The following is an 18,713-nucleotide window of genomic DNA, read 5'->3' on the forward strand; positions in this document are numbered from 1 at the left end:
CGGTTTTAGAACGTCGCAGGGGAAAAGTTGCAGCAGTGTGAACTGGTCGTCGCAAGGCGTCGCAAGGCGTTGCAAGGAGTCGCCAAAGATTGAACATGTCAAATCGCCAGGTCCAGTTTTAGAACGCAACGATGTGGCTATTTCTCTTCAGCCAATCAGGACAAAGCACAGAACAATTTAGGCTTATTAAATAGGCCTACAAGTTGGAGATGCTAACGGTATTATCTTTGGTTCCAGAACAACGATTGTAGATAACGGCTTGAGCTGATTCATTGACATTATTTTAACGGGACTACCGTTACCGTTACACGTTAGCCGTTGTTATGGTTACATGCTGCCAGTCCGACATGTTCCCATTCCGACAGTCCTGTGCACGTATGCAAATTAGCCATGTGCGCCAAACAGAAGAAGGGCCCTAGCTTGCGCCCGGCGCAATTGACTTTCTACACCGACGCATGTGTCGTTGCTAGTTTGCACCCGGCGCAAAGCTGATCTTCTCCCGCAGCAACCAGGCACCACTACACTTGCATGTTTAATATTATGATGTCAAAGATTATTAATACGTGTGAAACTGCATAGAAATAGCGTGTGGATTGTGGAAACATTTTTTTTCCATAGGGCTGCATGAATGAACATGAATGAAGTATAGTAGGCTATGCCATGCGTTAAAATAATAATAATAACAATAATACATTCGAGCAAAGTATATTCCAGGCTTCCAAAACAAAATCTAGTTTTAGGGTAAATGATTGGTTAAATGATTTGGGAAAGAACAGCTGATACAGCGGTAAGTTGTAGGCCTACTTTTAAATCAATGCATCTGCAAACACCGTACAGCAAACACATATGTTCTTGACAAAGACATTGTGTACAAGCCCATTACTTTTAGGATTGATGAGTATTTGATCGTGAGAAAACATAGTTTTACCGCGAGTGAGTGTTTAAAAGAATGAATGAATGCGGGTGATGCTTGGTGCGCGTGTGTGTGCGCGCCCATCTGTCTAAACACACGCAAATTAAACACGTAATAAGTACGTATAAGTATATACGTATAAGTGTATGAGAAGGAAATCGAGTCAGTCAACCTGCGATAAGCAGCTGATTCTGAACGAACTCGTCTTCGAGATGGACGTGTTCCAACGCATTTTTAATCAATGAAATGTTAACACAACAGTATATATCTGACCATTTAATTTTCGAAATTTTAGGTGAAGCCGTAGATTCCCTTGCAGTTGAGAAGTCGCCACTACGCAAGAATGCAATGTATCCAACTAGCGGGATCTAAACAAACTAAGCTCCAGCGAATTACTACAATGCAGACGTAGTGGAGAATGGCGAAACACAGCAACTCTAGCCTACTCTCAACCAAAATAAAACTAATCGCAAACCTAAGTTAGGTTACTATTTAGCAGGATGGAAGTGATGCTGATGCGGCTCTCAGCTGTGCCAGAGCGTTCACAGTTGCTAGGGAGACCACCTGCCGTCGCCGCCCGGTGCAGCAGTGTGAACTGCCCCGTTTTTAGAACGTCTCAGCCCGTCGAGTCGCAAGGAGTTGCGAGTTGCAAGCAGTTGCAAGTAGTTGCATCGCGAATCTTTGGTCTGAACTGGGCTTAAAAAGTCATTTTCTGCCTTATCTCGGTCAAAAAAGCACCAAATTTTATTGATGCCACTATTCAACTACATATATGATCCACTTTCAATACATATTCATGTCTCCACCGGTGATATGCTCCTTTAACATTAATTCTCTCTTCCTGTTTGTCTCTTGTTTGACCTCTTCCCCCACCCTTACACCATATCTCCTCCAGTGTGCCAGATCATGTTTAAAGGGGTGGTGGCAGTCCTTGGCCCCTCTGCTAGTCCCGCCTCCAACTCCATCATCAGCAATATCTGTGGCGAGAAAGAGGTGAGTCTCTTGTGTCTATTTATTCACCCATATTCCCCTCTCCAACCTCTCCCTCCACCCCTCTAACCCCTCCCTCCACCCCTATAACCCCTCCCTCCACCCCTCATACCCCTCCTTCCACCCCTCTAACCCCTCCCTCCACCCTTCATACCCCTCAGTCCACCCCTCTAACCTCTCCCTCCACCCCTCTAACCCCTCCTTCCACCCCTCATACCCCTCCCTCCACCCCTCTAACCCCTCCCTCCACCCCGCTAACCTCTCCCTCCACCCCTCTAACCCCTCCCTCCACCCTTCATACCCCTCCCTCCACCCCTCTAACCTCTCCCTCCACCCCTCTAACCCCTCCCTCCACCCTTCATACCCCTCCCTCCACCCCTCTAACCCCTCCCTTCACCCCTCTAACCCCTCCCTCCACCCTTCATATCCCTCCCTTCACCCCTCTAACCCCTCCCTCCACCCTTCTAACCCCTCTTGTTAGTGGAGATAATGAAATACCTCCAGTGCCCATCCAGGCCCAGCCGCGTGTTTCCATCCTGGCTCAGATCTAAAGAGAAGCTAAGCATGTCCTCCCTTTCACCCTTCTTGATAGCTTGTAGTGTAGCGCCTGTTCAGCTTCAGGGAGCCTAGCAGGCATGGCTATTAGCATATTATCACTGGGGGCGGGTGGAAGTGTACATTGTTGTTGTTGTTGTTGTTGTGGTTCTACTAGAGTTATCCTGATGGGGAGTTTGGATACTGCTTCACAGACGCCATTATTCAACTGCCGGTTACCATTCCAATTGCAAAAGTAATAAACAATAGCAATTCTGATATTTTTTATTAACTCTAAAATTTTGTCTGAATAACTTTAAAGATGTAGAAAAAGGTCAGTCAAGGTTTGGTTCACTTCGGACACCAGCCAGCATGACTCAAGATTCACATGAAGATTATTCTGTCAGGTGTCAGATATGAGTTTTATAAGTTTTATTCTGAGCAGATCCACAATAACTAGAGGTTTCTTGATTTTGTAGGTCTATGCTTTGTGTATTGGTACATATGTATGTACTGATTAATGCAGTAGTTGGGCAAAGATGGGAAGTGAAGAGACATCAAACAGCATGTCAACTGATTATACAAGACCCAAGTCTGTTATTATATTATATCCAGCTAGGACTTCATTTTTCGATACTGTGTTTGTTTCATTGATATCATATAAATAGAAGCACATGAGGCCAGACGTTGTAAAGTTCTCTGACACATTATTCTTGCTAATGAGGGATCAGTCTTGAGTTCCGCTGGTATCCAGATCGGGGCTCCCTGCTGCTCCCTGGTGCAACAATGAAGACACGCTTGTGTGAACAAATCCCACGGTTTAGCTTCACTGAAAAAGATTCTTCATTCGTCATTAGGCGATTCACAGTGTAGTCCCAGTAGTGTTCACATACGTTGCTTTCATCTTAACCACAAATTAGAGCAATCCAAAAATAAACATTTGTTAATCATACTGTGGGAAAACTAATCCAGAAGCACGCAATTGTGTAACTTTATGTAAAGTATCATGGTGTCCTTGGCAGCGTCGTCGTCAGAAGCACCATCATCATCATCATCATCATCATCATTGTCCTCAGCTTTATTATCTGGGGCGGGAGGTGGTGAGGGCTTTGCCCTTGGCACTTCAAACGACTTGTTCCAATATAAATGTATTATATTGTTATTTTTTCCCTTACTCATCACCATAACCTTTTTGTACTTAACACTTGAACAATTAAGTTGATTGAAGTGAGATTGACAAGGACCCCAAATGTAAGAGATACCCCCTGGCGAAATCCATCAAGCCATGGTTGCCTGAAGATGAAAGGTTGATTAACGGCTTCCCCATCTATCTTAATCTGAATATATTTGTGGGTCCAACCACTTACCATTCTTCACTGGTTTAGATTTTCAATAAAATCGAGTGCGGTTTTGAGTGTCGGAACAGCTATCATCCAGCATGAAGGACGGTGTCATCCGTGAATACGGCACACAGGCCAACAGGTTCCTGCAAACAGCCACGGGGCTGGGAAATATACTCATCTCGTGGAAGGGGTGACGCAATGATTTTTAATGTGGCCCCCTGCCCACAATCAGCATGGGCACACATTGTCAGATAATGCATTGCAGCGCCACACACATCTCTCATCCGGCGTTACACCACAGATGTTGGCTCTCCCCCTGACCAGTATCCTCAAACACTGGGCTGCGATTTGCTAGGGAGGGAGCACGCTAGGCAATGGCTCAATCACCCACCAGTCAATCAATCACTCTCCTAGGTCCGCTGGCTTCGTGATGGGGGTGGACAGAGAGGTGAAATTGGGCCCATCTGGACACGCTAATGCTGACTATTAGAAAAACAGCCACTACATAACCACATTCTACAGGTGGTTTGTTACTATCCAATGTAGAAAGTTATCCCAGTGTTTAAGCTTTTCAAAGGCATTGATATTTTAGGAAGGATATTATTGCACAACATTATCATGTTGGTGGAAAAAGGTTCCTGTTTGAGTCATTGAGGCGTGAAACTTAAATATAAGTCGGTTCGTGCTTCTTCTTCCAACACACTGCCTAGGATGCATAGAACTCATGGTTTATGGATCTCAAAGCAGGCTAGCTTTGAGCTTGTTCTGCTATTCTGTTATATGTCATTGCTTTAGGTGGAGAGACAGAACTTTGGTGCTTGCTTCATGTTCAATCCACACCTTTGACCATGTCAGTCATCGGTTGACTGCCATAGGTTTCATTGTTTTTTTTGTTTTTTTTTACATTTGACGATAATAAACATATAAATAATACACATTTCTCTAATGAGGGCTGATATTTAACAAATCTCTCAATTGTTCACGTCCCTGTAGCATTTGCTTTCAGGATTGGCTGCCATGAACCCCTACAATCTACATTTCATTCCCTCTATTCTCTCCGTTTCATTCTCTCCTAGAAATTTATGGTTGACATTTTCGAAACAAGGTTAGTTTTTACTAATTGCTGCCCATTACCTCTTGTTGCCCTGAAGCCAAGAGGTAGCAGAAGAACACAGACACGGCTCGATCGCTGTATTCCACCGCAGGCGTTATTGGCTTGAACTCGGTGGTGAACTCAAGCATGGATTGACAGACAGGATGCGTGTAGCTGGATGGGGGATTAAGGTGTGCTGGTCATTGGCAAGGCGAAAGCTCTTGAGATGAAGTAATGAGATTTTTTCCCCCAAACTTTTATAGAAATTGGCAAACAGATGCAGGTACATGCATATGAATGAGATTTGACATGCCAGCTGAAAATATGCAGAGAATACAAGGAAACTCATTTTAAACGCGGGTTTTTAATTTTCTATAGGAATCCCCCCCTTGTTGTGGGGCTATTGTACTTCAACACTGGATAAATGTGTTTTACCAGTGTGGAAAATTCTACTCATTCCCCAATTATCTGTGACTTCTGTGATAGTTTTTTCGGAAAGCACTTCAGGGCGTTTTTCTTGAAAGCAAATTAACTCTAAACTTTAAATCCTCTATTGGGTTTGGAATAAGCAATTACTGGACACAACCAAGAGACAAAGCCAGGAAACAGTTGATTGCTCATGAATGCTTGTTGGGCAAATTTGAAAAGCTTTCATTGGGATTTTGGAGGCCGAGGTTTGTTTATAGGTGCAGTGGGTCATTTGCATTGCTATTGTACCACAGTCTTCATGACCGTGCTGCCATTGAACCACTCGCATGAGTGCATGTCCATGCGCTTGTCCACCCAGATATGCAGTGATCCACTCTGCCCCGGCCCGCTGTGTATTCACAGCATGTGTTTATGATTCTTGTTCAGTTTGTGTACAGCTGTCAAATCGGCTTTCTATTGAGAGCTTGTGGGTGAGAGCTCAGCAGTATGAAATGTTATTTTTTTGTCATGTGGACACTTCTTTTTTTAGCACATAAAAATGGTTAGCACGTTAGTTTCAATTGCTTTTTCGGCCATCATGCTTGAGAAAATGCTTACCCCCAAAAGAACATAATAAGTTCAGCCCTTCTCTACAAAAGTTTCTCTAGCAATCAACCAAGCCTAGATCTTTATTTACCAAACACTGCTCGAGGTTGAAAAGTTTTACTGATTGTTCTGGGATGCTGAACCTCTAACGTAAATGGATGACTTTCTTGGGAATCGCCTCCATTTAATCGTCCTGAATTTCTGTACGTTTGGGATCAAGGATTGTCCTTATGCAATGTCTGGCAAACACCAATGGAACGGCTGTACTTCTACATATTCGCTACATTAGTAAATATTCCTTAAAGTTTCAGACTTTTTTTTTATTGCGAACATCAAACGTTCTTTGGTATTCTTTAATGTAACTGGTTTTGGTTGGTTCAGTTAACTATCTCTCTGCTCATCTGTTCAGTATTGGCTCACTCACAGAGCATATTTTAATGAGTTCTGCTAATTGGATGAACAACGTCCGCTGTTGACCAATCAGTAGGAATAGAGAAACAACATTTGATATTATAGTTATCTTCTTCTGGTTTATGATCGATTGACCTTAGGAACCGTGGAACCAGACAAATCTGCAAGCTCATGTTTTATTTGCCCTGGCAGAAGATCTGGCTCTCCTCCCGTTCAGACAGATTTCCAGCCAACCTTGACTGGGTTGGGCCAAAACAAAACCATTTATCTAATGCAGGACGGGTTTGATACGCTGGCTTGATGACCAAGATGGCTGCAGCTTATCTGGAACTGTTGAATCCACTATTCCGACAGTATTAAACTAACTGGATGGTACATTTTCTCTTTAAGGAGATCAAACAACTGCACTTAATTCTGTTGTTGATAAGAAAGATGTGTTTGCCGCTGGTAAGTTTAATTTAGCAACGCAGCATTCAGCACTCATGGCTCCGATTGGTTGTAGGTCTATCCAATTGCATCCAGAGACGTTTCGCTCTGCACCCGTTGATAACGGCCCATTGAAACCAAAAGCGGTTTCAAAGGATACCCATTTGTGAAATAGTCTAGTGATGTGAGTGGGTTTGTTGAATGTTTTAGGGTTTGCCTACAACATTCAACAAATGTAAATCATAATGAGATTCTATTATTTTTTATGTGATTTTTCTTCTTGTGTCCGCCTTTAACATATTTGTACTAACAAACGGACTGCTTGCAAATGACTGATTGCTTGCAAATGAGATTCCTTATCACCCATATAGTCTCATTATTTGTATTTATAGCATGGCAATGTCTCTTATTTATGTAATTTTGTTTCATTTTTTGTGCTCCACTGCTACCCATTTTACCTTTTTTTATCTGAACCACTCCTCTGCATGTTTCCATGTCTCCTCTATTCCAATGCTCAATCACTTTTAGATTTTCTCTCCTATCTTTTTTCTCTTTTTCCACTGCCCACGTTGTACCTCTCCAGCTCCTTCCATTACCTTCCCTCCAATCCTTCTCATCAGCAACTGTGCCTGATAACCTGCTCCAACCATAGCCAGCGTGGTTGAGGGAAGGCTCTAAGCTGAGGGAGCGAGCAGGCCAGGGTGAGGGAGAGAGAGAGAGAGGAATTGTGTGCTTTGAAAAGAAGGCCTTGCTCTCCCTCTCTCTCTCCCCTCCATATATGATCATGCATGAATACACAAACACAAGCAACACATGCACATAAAAGCGAATGCAAGTACACACACACACACACACACACACACACACACACACACACACACACACACACACACACACACATCTATAATCAAACAGCCAAACACGGTATCAGCCTCCTACTGGATCTGTGTGTGTTTGTTTGTTTTTCTTTTGATGTGTGGGTTCTGTTCCAAAGTAAAGAAAAGTACAGAACAGTAATTCATCCTTTAATCCACCCTGTACGTACAATAAAACTGTTTTATTGTACTGTTGATCTTAAGGAAAGAAAGGTTTTTAGCAGCGTGATCAACCAAAATGGTAATTATTGATATGGTCTATGTCAAGCAGTGGTTTGGTACAGATCCATAAAACTGCAGCTTTGTTTATTCATGTTGGTGTCGGAGCCCAGAGAGGAGATGCAAACTGGAATATCAATGGGACTGTCAGTATTCCATTCACACTCCATGCAGAAGTCTCGCATTCTGAAAGAGGCAAAATGCAAAGTAAATTAGCCTTGCAAAGCTATTTGCATGCCGATATGAGACGCTGATCCGTAAAATATTTTATTTATGTTTCAAAACAAAGTCTTCATATAGTATTTGTCTCTTCTTCTTTTTTGTTGCAATTTATCCTTTCGTCCCCTTGCTAGAAGCCTCTGAGCTGCGGGTTCTCACCAGTCTGAATTGATTGCTGCTTCTACTCTATATACCGTCTGACTGAAAAGAAGGTATTAAGTTATTGAAATAATTGAATTAATGAATAAATTTACAGTAGAGTGTGAACCCAGATTCGAAACTTGTGAATTTGTTCATTTGTGGGCACAATTGCAAAAAAGACTTGGCCAGATCAGTTCATATGGTCTTACTTGTGTTGGACAAAGCAAAGACACAGTTATTGGAGCTGCTAACACCCGGTTGGAATAAAATGGATTCCAATGGCTCGCCAACGGCCTAATTTTGGAACGCTCCTTCAGAGAGGGGGTGATTTGAACCAAAATCCTGGCTGATTTACAGCAGGACGTTGACAATGTCAACAACAGTGTTTTTGTGTAAACAGTAAAGTGAAACAAATTGCCAAGGTGGCTGTTGTTTTGTTTTCGATACAAGTCGTTTTTGTTCACAGTATTAGCTGTGGATTTATTTTTCTGCACACATACTTAAATCACAATTTCCCAATCTGTGTATTCATTTCAATCTCAGCAACGCAACCCAACAGATTTACCAAATTGCTAATAACTAGTTCCAAAAATGAAGTAAGTGAACTCTGAAATGTAGTGAGTTTGGAAATATTCCTGTTTGCCATTGTGTGTTTGTGGGTGTGCGTGTGTGTGCTCATATGTGTGTGTGTGTGTGTGTGTGTGTGTGTGTGTGTGTGTGTGTGTGTGTGTGTGTGTGTGTGTGTGTGTGTGTGTGCCCCTCTCTCTCTGTATCTGATGATTAGAACAAAGCAGGTGTTTCTCTCTCTCTGTGTACCTGACGATAATGAGAACAACACAGGTGTGTGTTTCTCTCTCTGTGTACCTGATGATCATTTGAACAACACCGGTGTCTCGTGCAGCCTGTTGACCCCCCTCTCCCAGCCCCAGGCTCTCTATTGAGGGAGGCTTTATCCCTATCACATCTGCCATCTACATTCCCAAGCCCACTGACTTCCTCATCAGAGAGTAGTCCTCTTGATCACCGAGATGAGAGCTGGAGCAAGCCGAGTGAAATGGATGTCCCAGGTGGGGGCGTGGAGTTAAAAGGCGTGTTTCAATTTGGTTGATTGCCATCATTGTGTACACAATGGGTTCAGTATGGCATCGCTGGCCGTGTTTCCCCTTCTTGGCTGTGTCAAGTGACTCAGCTTTGTTTGTAGGGGGAGGGAGATAAGAATGAGACACACACAAAAACACAGGCTGGCGTGGCACAAGCATACACACACGAAGTTTGTATTAATGTGCTGCAATTTCAACAATTTCCCACCTGAAGCCCTGTGACGACATCCTTTGTTTTTTGATCAGTGTGTTTTTCCCCCCCAGGCAAAAGATTTGTTGGCAAAGTGTTGTTTGTGTTGCATAAAAGTTGAGCTTTGCTTTGCTTGTGCGCGACAAATGGAAGCCTTTGGCTCAGCTTCCAGAGCTGGATTAGGCATGCTGTTAGATTAAAAATCTACTCTAATCAAACCTTACCATAGCACATCATGTCAACTGAGGGTGTAAATAAATACGCAATGGTAAATAATGATAAAAACATTCATTTTCATTTTCATCGTCATTTTGAGTTATCTTTGATCAAGATGAAGAAGTGCCTAGCCGGTACAACACCGGAGCTATTACCGGTGTTGTGGGCTACCTCCTTCAGTCCAGTGGGCAGCTTGACAAATCAGATGACTGCCTCGCTTTCTTATCCTTATCATTTTGAATAAAGCCTTCACAAGGTCTGTGGCATTTAAAAGCCTAGAAATCTGATTCATAGAGACACAAAGACTTCTCTTTCTATCAGATAAAGCCACCTGAGTGAATACAGCACATTCCTGCAAGGAAAGAATGTATTTCTTTCTATCGCTCTCCCTGTCCATGCTCTTTTCACTCTTTCTATTCATCCTCTCTCTCGTATGGCGGGCTCTCTCTCTCTCTCTCTCTCTCTCTCTCTCTCTCTCTCTCCGAGCTGATCGATGAGATAGGGATCTCGTGGTCAATGTTCCACTCTCCTAAAAGGCACCCCGGGATCCACTGCCCCACTTCATCTTTATCATTGGTCAGTTTGAGGCCCCAGGGCCCCAGGGAGCTGCCGCAGACCCATTACGGCCACAAATAGACAGGCCTTCATGGGATGAGACTTTGGGGATGAACCCGTGATGGAGAGAGGGATGGGTGACTGTGGACGCCTGGTGGATCGGGAATCATTGTCACCTGAGCTAATCCATTGCGTTGTATGAAAAAAAAAGTATAAATCCAGTTAAAAAAATTCTGTTTCCATTCCACTTCCCAATGCCAACAGCTGGCCTTGAATCTGGAATTGAACATGCAGCTTGCGTGACACCACGGGGGGGATTCAAACAGACATAATAGGCTTGACATTGCCCGTCGCTCTGGCACGGGGTGCGGCCGTGTTGCCTGCAGCTCCTCTGTTACTCAGGGGCCTTGGCAGGGCCCCGGCTGACTGATGGGCTGTGTTGCCAGCAGCATCTGCTCTCCAACGCGGTCCGGGGCCAACATTCATCCTCTGGCAGGCTATTCATGACGGCTTGATGGGCCGCGGCCAGCCCGCCGATCGGTCGCCGCTAGTCTTTGATTGGCCGGCTTCCCGTTTTGCTTGATGATGGTTTGGTACGATTAGCGGTGACTGCTCTTCAAAGGTAAAGGACGGTGGCATGACTCACCCCCCCCCCCCCCCGATGCAATTACATTTTTTTCTCCAGCTCTTTAGGTCGTTATCCGTCTGGCTACTAGCCGCCCAGCATTTCAAATGCCGTTTTCAGCACGTACTCCATGCTGTTTGGTTGCCCAGGTCAGTGTGTGTGTATGTGTTTGTGTGTGTGGGTGGGTGTGGATGTGGGTGTGTGTCGATGTATATTACTTCCCTGAATCCTTAGAGACTCCCATCATTGGCACTATCATCTCATAAACTCTAGAAGGTCTGACATGGCTGACTAGTCCATTACCCGTATAGGTAGCAGGGCTATTTTCACTGGGCAGGCTTTTGTGCGCCGGTCGCTCCAAAGAGCAAAGGAACAGATGCGCTCGCTCATCACGCGGCTGGCTTTGCCATATGGCGTCAGATCTGCACATTTGTCTCCTTTCAATCTCCCCGGCTCTCTCAGGTATCCGCTTCCATCCAGTTTATGTGGGGGTTCACCCTGCCGGCTGGTGGGTTGACTTGGACACTTGTCAAGCTGGATAGCAGCAGCAGCATACATATTTTTTGATTTGGACACAAGGAGAAAATACCTTTCTCTGGGTCACTTGAGAAAAAGGGTGACCACCCGACTCAAATAGTTGTTTTTTTGTTCTATTTATTGAATACTTTTTTTACAATCTGAAAGTAGTGTTTGACAGCCTTTAAAAAAATCCATCTTTAGAAAGTGTGTGTCTGTGAGTGTGCCTCTGGATGTCAGGGGTCAAATTGAATTTGTTTCAACATAGACATAGATTAAAGATCAGTTCTAGGATTGTTAGCGTGTGTTACAGTGTTGGCACATTGGTGCACACTCTTGCTGTGAAGTGCTGTCATTCTCCATTTGGAAGTGTGCATGTGTGCGTTGCGAACCGCAAAGTCTATTGCCTTTCCTCATTAAACGCTTGTCAAATGGCTCTCCACAGAGTTGTCAGTCTTACTGTCATACTGCTGGACCCACACACACACTCACACACACAAATGCAGATTGAGTTTAATTTGATTCAATTGACGCAGTCAACAACAATTATTTGGTTATCATTTTGCATGTTATATCATTAATTGTGCATAAAATCTCTCATTATACAAATGGAGCTCTTTCCAATGTCTTCTATTTGTTATGCAATTAATTCAATATGTTGTTTAAAACTGGATAAGAAATTTCGGTTTAACTATACAATTATTTGAAACAGCAGGGAATCTGATTAGGACAATTGTGGATAAATGATAGACCACAAGACTAACCCTGTGAGACCCTCGGGGGGCCATGGATGTCCTATATTGTGCAACTGAGACCAAGGCAACTTTAGGGTCCCATGAAATATCTGCCGTCTATTGTCTTGGATTTACATTCCGATCTTCTGCCCGGCCTGTTGTAGGGCCTTGGAGTTCTCATTAAACCACGGCTGCTCTTTTATACTATACATGATGTCCTTGTGGCCGACGATGGATCCGACAGATAGCATTAAAACAAGGGAAGAACGTCTTCCTGGTGTTAAAGTGCAGGGCAGCGGCAGTAAATGGCGAGCCGTAAAAACCTCCTGAAAACTTCACAGCTCTAATTTCCTTTTCTACCGCGGACCCACTTTATCTGGCTCTGGGCAAGTTGCCCTGTTCCCCTGTTTAATGTGTCCTCTGCCGTTACCTGGGTACTGTTAAAGAAGGTTCTGCGAGATGTGATTCAATAAAAAAAACATTTATTCAGGGGACAGTAGAAGCATTGACAATGAGACATTATAATTACGCAATTACATCACATCATAGATCACAGATCTATTCCTCAAAGTTGACGTTAATGTGTCAGCTGTTCACTTGGGAGTAATGCTAGATTTGAGAGAGAGAGAGAGAGAGAGAGAGAGAGAGAGAGAGAGAGAGAGAGAGAGAGAGAGAGAGAGAGAGAGAGAGAGAGAGAGAGAGAGAGAGAGAGAGAGAGAGAGAGAGAGAATTCTAGAAAAGGATGTGGTGAAACAGCCTGAACAGGGCTACAGTAGAAGATGGAAGGAAGAAGGAGACTACACAGAGTGAAAAACACCAGCAGCCAAGAATGGTATTGATCCACAGCCACCCCAGATCAGGTGGGGAGGGCTGAAGGCCAGCGTTCCTCACAGTGTGCTGCTCCGCATAGTGTGGCTGGTCATGGCTATTACGCAGGAGGCGTCCAGGGCTTCCTAGAGAGCAGAGGAACAGCATGCCCAGCCTGGGCTGTCAGTGGCGGCTCCAGCTCCATTCGTCCAGGAGCCCTGGGACTCCATTATGCACTGACGGACAGGGATGGAAAACCAATCGCATGGAAGTGGGGGACAAGAGGCGAGGCAATGTATTGGCTGTAGGTGTTACACCGACAGGCAATCTGCCATGATGAAGAGGCTCTCTCCTGCCCCACAGCCCTTCAGGGGGCCCTCACCGTGTCCTCCAAGCGTCCCCTTCAAGCCCCACCGCGCCCAGCCTCACGCGGGGGGGCCCCTGTTGTGTGACCAAACGGAACAGATGCCCGCTGCACTCGTCATTTAATTTTTTTTTCATTCACGTCTCTGGCTTTCTTCCACCCTCTCTCTCTCTCTCTCTCTCTCTCTCTCATGCGCTCTCCGCCTCAATCTGTAGTCCCCCCAACCTGTGTCTCCCACAACTACACACCTACGTCTGCCTGTCTCACACACCCCCCCCCCCCCCACCAGGGGAGACGAGGGGATTGATACAGGAGACCCTGGACAACAACTGGGGGGGGAGATAGAATAGGAGGCTGGCTCCTCGGGATGTCATTTGAGATTTTCTTTATGTCCAGCAGGTTTCTGCCGGTTCTACGTTGTTTTTCTGTTGCAGAATCAGTGGCTCAGCAACGTTGAAGGCCGGGTGGCTTGCCTTGTGGAACCCCTTCCGCACGGTCAGCCCTGTGGTCTGTCGTAGGGAGAGCGTGACGGGGCTGGGCTGCAACGTGCTCTAGTGAAACCTGAAGTGGTGTGAAGAGACTTTGAGGGGAACTAAGATATCTATAGATGCTTTCAGATCCACAAGAGAGTTAAGGGCTGTGGGAATGAAGAGCCTCGTCTCCACAGGGCCAGAGAGACTGTGTTTTTAACATCGATCTGCTGCTTGCGTCTTGGCTCCCGTGACTCATTTCTGGCCCGTCTGTTGGGCTGACACACCACCCGGCGCCTCAGGACATATGTTTATGTTTCACGTCTTCCAATTTCCCCGCTCCTCTCCCCGCTCAAGATTCCCCCACAGTCACTAGTAAAATGTTTAGCCTATTTTATTTGATCTAGCCTGTAGTTTATTGCTAATTTAGCAGTTCTGGGCATCGGATCCAAGGGTCGATGTTTTACATTTATTGAATTGACTCGCATATTTATAATACTGGTATTTTTTTGGAATATCAAACACATATCAAACTCACACAAAAAATATACTTTTTTGTGTGCATGTGTTTATTTATGCATGTATGTATGCGTGTGTGTGTGTGTGTGTGTGTGTGTGTGTGTGTGTGTGTGTGTGTGTGTGTGTGTGTGTGTGTGTGTGTGTGTGTGTGTGTGTGTGTGTGTTTGAGTGTATGTTTGTATTTGTGTGTGGTTATGTATGTATGTGTGTGTGTGTGTGTATGTGTGTGTGTGTGTGTGCGGGTGTCTTTGTGTGAGAGTGTATGTGTGTATGTATGTATGTGTGTGAGTGTGTGTACCTACGGGTGTGTGTACATGGGTTTGGTGTGTGTCTTTGAATGGTTATCAGTTTGTCTTCCCAAACGTGTTTTTGAGACAGTGCTACAAATTCAAGCTGTATTGCAGCAGGTCATTAGGGGAAATCATCCTGCACAAAAACAATTGAACAAAAACATTGAATCGATCCATGCACTTGTTTGTGTTGTTGTTGTAGGAAGCAGAAGTATCTGTCTTTTCATCTCAATATGTACAAGTGATCCCTGGGGTTATAATATTTCTTTGAAATGATCGAAGGAGAGAATTCAATACACTAGTGTCGCACCCGAACCTTCACCCAAACTCTCATTCACGTTGTGCATAGTCTCAGCATTCAGCGCTGCATCCCTGACACCCCCTCCAAAGAAACAGAAAGAATAGCGGGCCAGAGGCTCAGAGGAGAGACACTTGCGTCAACTGTGCGATAGCGGTGGGGGGGGCTGACGTCTGTGTTGTCTCCTGACTCGTGTGCTGTAGGTGCCGTACGTGAAGGTGGCTCCCGAGGACATTCTGAAGGTCCAGTTCCCCCGGTTCACAACGCTGGACCTGAGGCCCACCAACACTGACATCAGCCTGGCAGTGGCGGGCCTGCTCACGTTCTTCAACAGTACCACCGCATGCCTGATCTGTGCTCAGTCCGACTGTAAGTACCGTCTGCCACCACATGCTCTGGTCCACGCGCCACCCCGGCTGATCATATAGGTGGTGATCTTGCCCTGTAATCAACACGCAACACACCTCCTGATCAATGCTTGCATGCGTGGTGATTATTGGGCCGTTTTCTTATTGTTGGTGTATAGAATATTCATGCCTTTTCACCACTGTTGCGTATCTATGTATATGAGGTAATGTGAGGTAAAGGGCAGATGGTTTACTGATTGCATGATACATGTATCTAAACACATCTGCGAGCAAACAGACATGCTCACACACACACACACACACACACACACACATTTACACTTGCGCAACAGGTGCTTTGGCAACAGATGCAGGGCTTACCATGTTGTCACCGTGGGCCACACATGCACTGGCGGCGAGCAGATGCTATGGTGCACGGCCGCGTCACCACGCCTTGCAGCATGCGCAGTATTGTAAATATTGGGAACAATTACTGCGAACGATGGTATTTCTCCATCTGCCTGGTCCTCGATTATCTTTGTTCAGAAACACAGAACAGTGACTTACAGACTCAACACACGCCTTCCCCCACCCACTTTCAATTAGACAGTCTTTCCAGTCCTCCTTTGTTCACACGCTTGTCTTCAAACCACACCTGCTGGTGAGTGTGTCACAGTGTGGAGAGAAAAAAAGGCGAATCAAAATAATTAGTGGCAAAGGCGACAGCCGCCAGAGTCATCTTGTGATCAGACTCACAGATACTTGTTGCTAGTTAGCTGTGGAAAGTGGGCGACTTCGGGATGAAAGAGGAAAGAAGATCCCTCCTTCTGATGTTTGATTCTTTCTTTCTTCAAAATGGAGTGGGAGATTACATCTGGGCTCGTTCCCACCCTCTCGCTACCTTGTCAGGGGTAATTACGAGTCTTCGGACAAAGTCACAGTGACCCAAGGTGGAAAGTGCTCACCTGTTCCTCCTCGTCAGCCCATGGCTTTGATGGAAGGAAAGAGTCCTGAGATCAGTCCTGTCTGTCTGTCTGTCTGTCTGTCACTGTGTGTGTGTGTGTGTGTGTGTGTGTGTGTGTGTGTGTGTGTGTGTGTCTCTCTCACTGTGTGTGTGTGTGTGTGTGTGTGTGTGTGTCTCTCTCTCTCACTGTGTGTGTGTCTCTCTCTCTCACTGTGTGTGTCTCTCTCTCTCACACACAATTTGTGTCAATCTCTCTCACTGTGTGTGTGTGTGTGTGTGTGTGTGTGTGTTTCTCTGTCTCTCTCACTGTGTGCGTGTCTCTCTCTCTCTCTCAATGTGTGTGTGTCTCTCTCTCTCATTGTGTCTGTCAATCTCTCTCACATTGTGTGTGTGTGTGTGTGTGTGTGTTTGTGTGTGTGTCTCTCTCTCTCTCACTGTGTCTCTCTCTCTCTCACTGTGTGTGTGTGTCTCTCTCTCTCTCTCTCACTGTGTGTGTGTCTCTCTCTCTCACTGTGTGTGTGTGTGTGTGTGTGTGTGTGTGTGTGTGTGTCTCTCTCTCACACTGTGTGTGTGTGTGTGTATGTGTCTCTCTCTCTCTCTCTCTCTCACTGTGTGTGTGTCTCTCTCTCATACCCGCTGTGTGTGTGTGTGTGTGTGTGTGTCTCTCTCTCTCGCTCACGGTGTGTGTGTGTGTGTGTGTGTGTCTCTCTCTCACTGTGTGAGTGTGTGTCTCTCTCTCACTGTGTGTGTGTGTGTGTGTGTGTGTGTGTCTCTCTCTCTCATTGTGTCTGTCAATCTCTCTCACAGTGTGTGTGTGTGTTTGTGTGTGTCTCTCTCTCTCACTGTGTCTCTCTATCTCTCACTGTGTGTGTGTGTGTGTGTGTCTCTCTCTCTCTCTCACACTGTGTGTGTCTCTCTCTCTCACTGTGTGTGTGTGTGTGTGTGTGTGTGTGTGTGTCTCTCTCTCTCTCTCTCTCACTGTGTGTGTGTCTCTCTCTCATACCCGGTGTGTGTGTGTGTGTGTGTGTGTGTGTGTGTGTGTGTGTGTGTGTGTGTGTGTGTGTGTCTCTCTCTCTCGCTCACGGTGTGTGTGTGTGTGTGTGTGTGTGTGTGTGTGTGTGTGTGTGTGTGTGTGTGTTCTCTCTCTCACTGTGTGAGTGTGTGTCTCTCTCTCACTGTGTGTGTGTGTGTGTGTGTGTGTGTGTGTGTGTGTGTGTGTGTGTGTGTGTGTGTGTGTGTGTGTGTGTGTGTGTGTGTGTGCGTGTGTCTCTCTCTCTCACTGTGTGACTCTCTCTGTCAGGCAGGGCACAGATGGCCATGCAGTGCTCTGAACCAACCCATCCTTATCCTTTCAGTTCCTCTCCAACTTCACTTAACACTCCCTCAATGGAGTGCTTGAGAATATTCAGTGGATTGTGTTTGTGTTTGTTTGCCACTTTAGAGTGCGGGTAAAAGCAGCATTTTTTAAATGAATTTATACGTACTTAACTAGCAATCTGTGAAACCATTAGGACATTTCTGTAGCAGTATAAAGAGAGCTGAAACCTGCTGAAACCTGGTCTATTGAAACTGTTTATATTTGCCAATAGATAAAAAGAAGCCTAGCTCAGCTCCACAATGATAATACTGGAAAACAACCACAGGGGTCATGCAACACACCATTAGTATTTCGTCTCAGGAGTATATGGGATGCTGTCACTCACTCATCCAGGTGACATTTCACCCCACAGAGAAGACTGCGCTGCGATGACAAGGAGCCGCACTGAAGGAGTTCAGCCTTTTAGGCATATCCTGTTCATATCCTGTTCATAAATGTCTGGAGAAGAGCACCTGCATGGCCCCCGCTCTCAGTCGGTTGTCTCTGTGTTGGCTGGTGTCTTTGTGTGAAACTCACCGAGGGTAAAATGAAACAGAAAATGAAGAAAAGTGAAGTAAAAAAAGGGGATGAATGGAGAGAGCAGCATCAAATTGGAAATGAAAAAGTACAGGTGAAAGAAAACCCCCAAAACAAAGAGAACTCTCCCCAATAGATTCTTGTGGAGGCTGAGGCGGAGGCTGGGGAGGCTGAGGGAGGGCTGCTGGGGTGTGGGATGGTAGCATGCTGGAAGTGTAATTCCAGCCACCGGAAGAAAGACACTGCTGTTGTGATGGTCACCTTTGATGATTTCCCTTTATAGCTGCTAATGGCAGCTTTTCAGAGAAAGTGCATTGTGTGCGTGTGTGTGTGTGTGTGTGTGTGTGTGTGTGTGTGTGTGTGTGTGTGTGTGTGTGTGTGTGTGTGTGTGTGTGTGTGTGTGTGTGTGTACGCTTGTGCATCTACGCTTGTGGGCTGCTTTTGTTGTGTGTGTGTGTGTGTGTGTATATACATGTGTGTGTATGCCTATGTGCACCAGCCTGCTTGTGTGTGTGTGTGTGTGTGTGTGTGTTTGCCTGTGTGTGTGTGTATGCCTGTGTATGTGTGTCTTTGTGTTTTAACAAAGTCTGTGTTCAGCAGTGGCATCAGCGGAAATTTCACTTTGGGCCTCTCTCCAGCCCTCTCT

General features: G+C 45.4%; 1 protein-coding gene across 2 annotated transcripts in view; it reads left to right on the forward strand.

Annotated features, from left to right (window-relative positions):
- grik4 (glutamate receptor, ionotropic, kainate 4) overlaps positions 1-18,713 on the forward strand; it is a gene marked incomplete at both ends in the record, with an annotated part of 136,235 nt that overhangs the window by 32,486 nt on the left and 85,036 nt on the right. For both annotated transcript variants that reach the window (XM_084467098.1, XM_084467099.1), the window contains 2 exons: positions 1,809-1,906; positions 15,066-15,231. In XM_084467098.1, coding sequence (XP_084323224.1) covers positions 1,809-1,906; positions 15,066-15,231 — 264 coding nt within the window. The remainder of the gene's footprint in view (positions 1-1,808; positions 1,907-15,065; positions 15,232-18,713) is intronic.

Source organism: Micromesistius poutassou (assembly GCF_964030765.1).
Source record: "Micromesistius poutassou genome assembly, chromosome: 4".
Taxonomy (NCBI): Eukaryota; Metazoa; Chordata; class Actinopteri; order Gadiformes; family Gadidae; genus Micromesistius; species Micromesistius poutassou.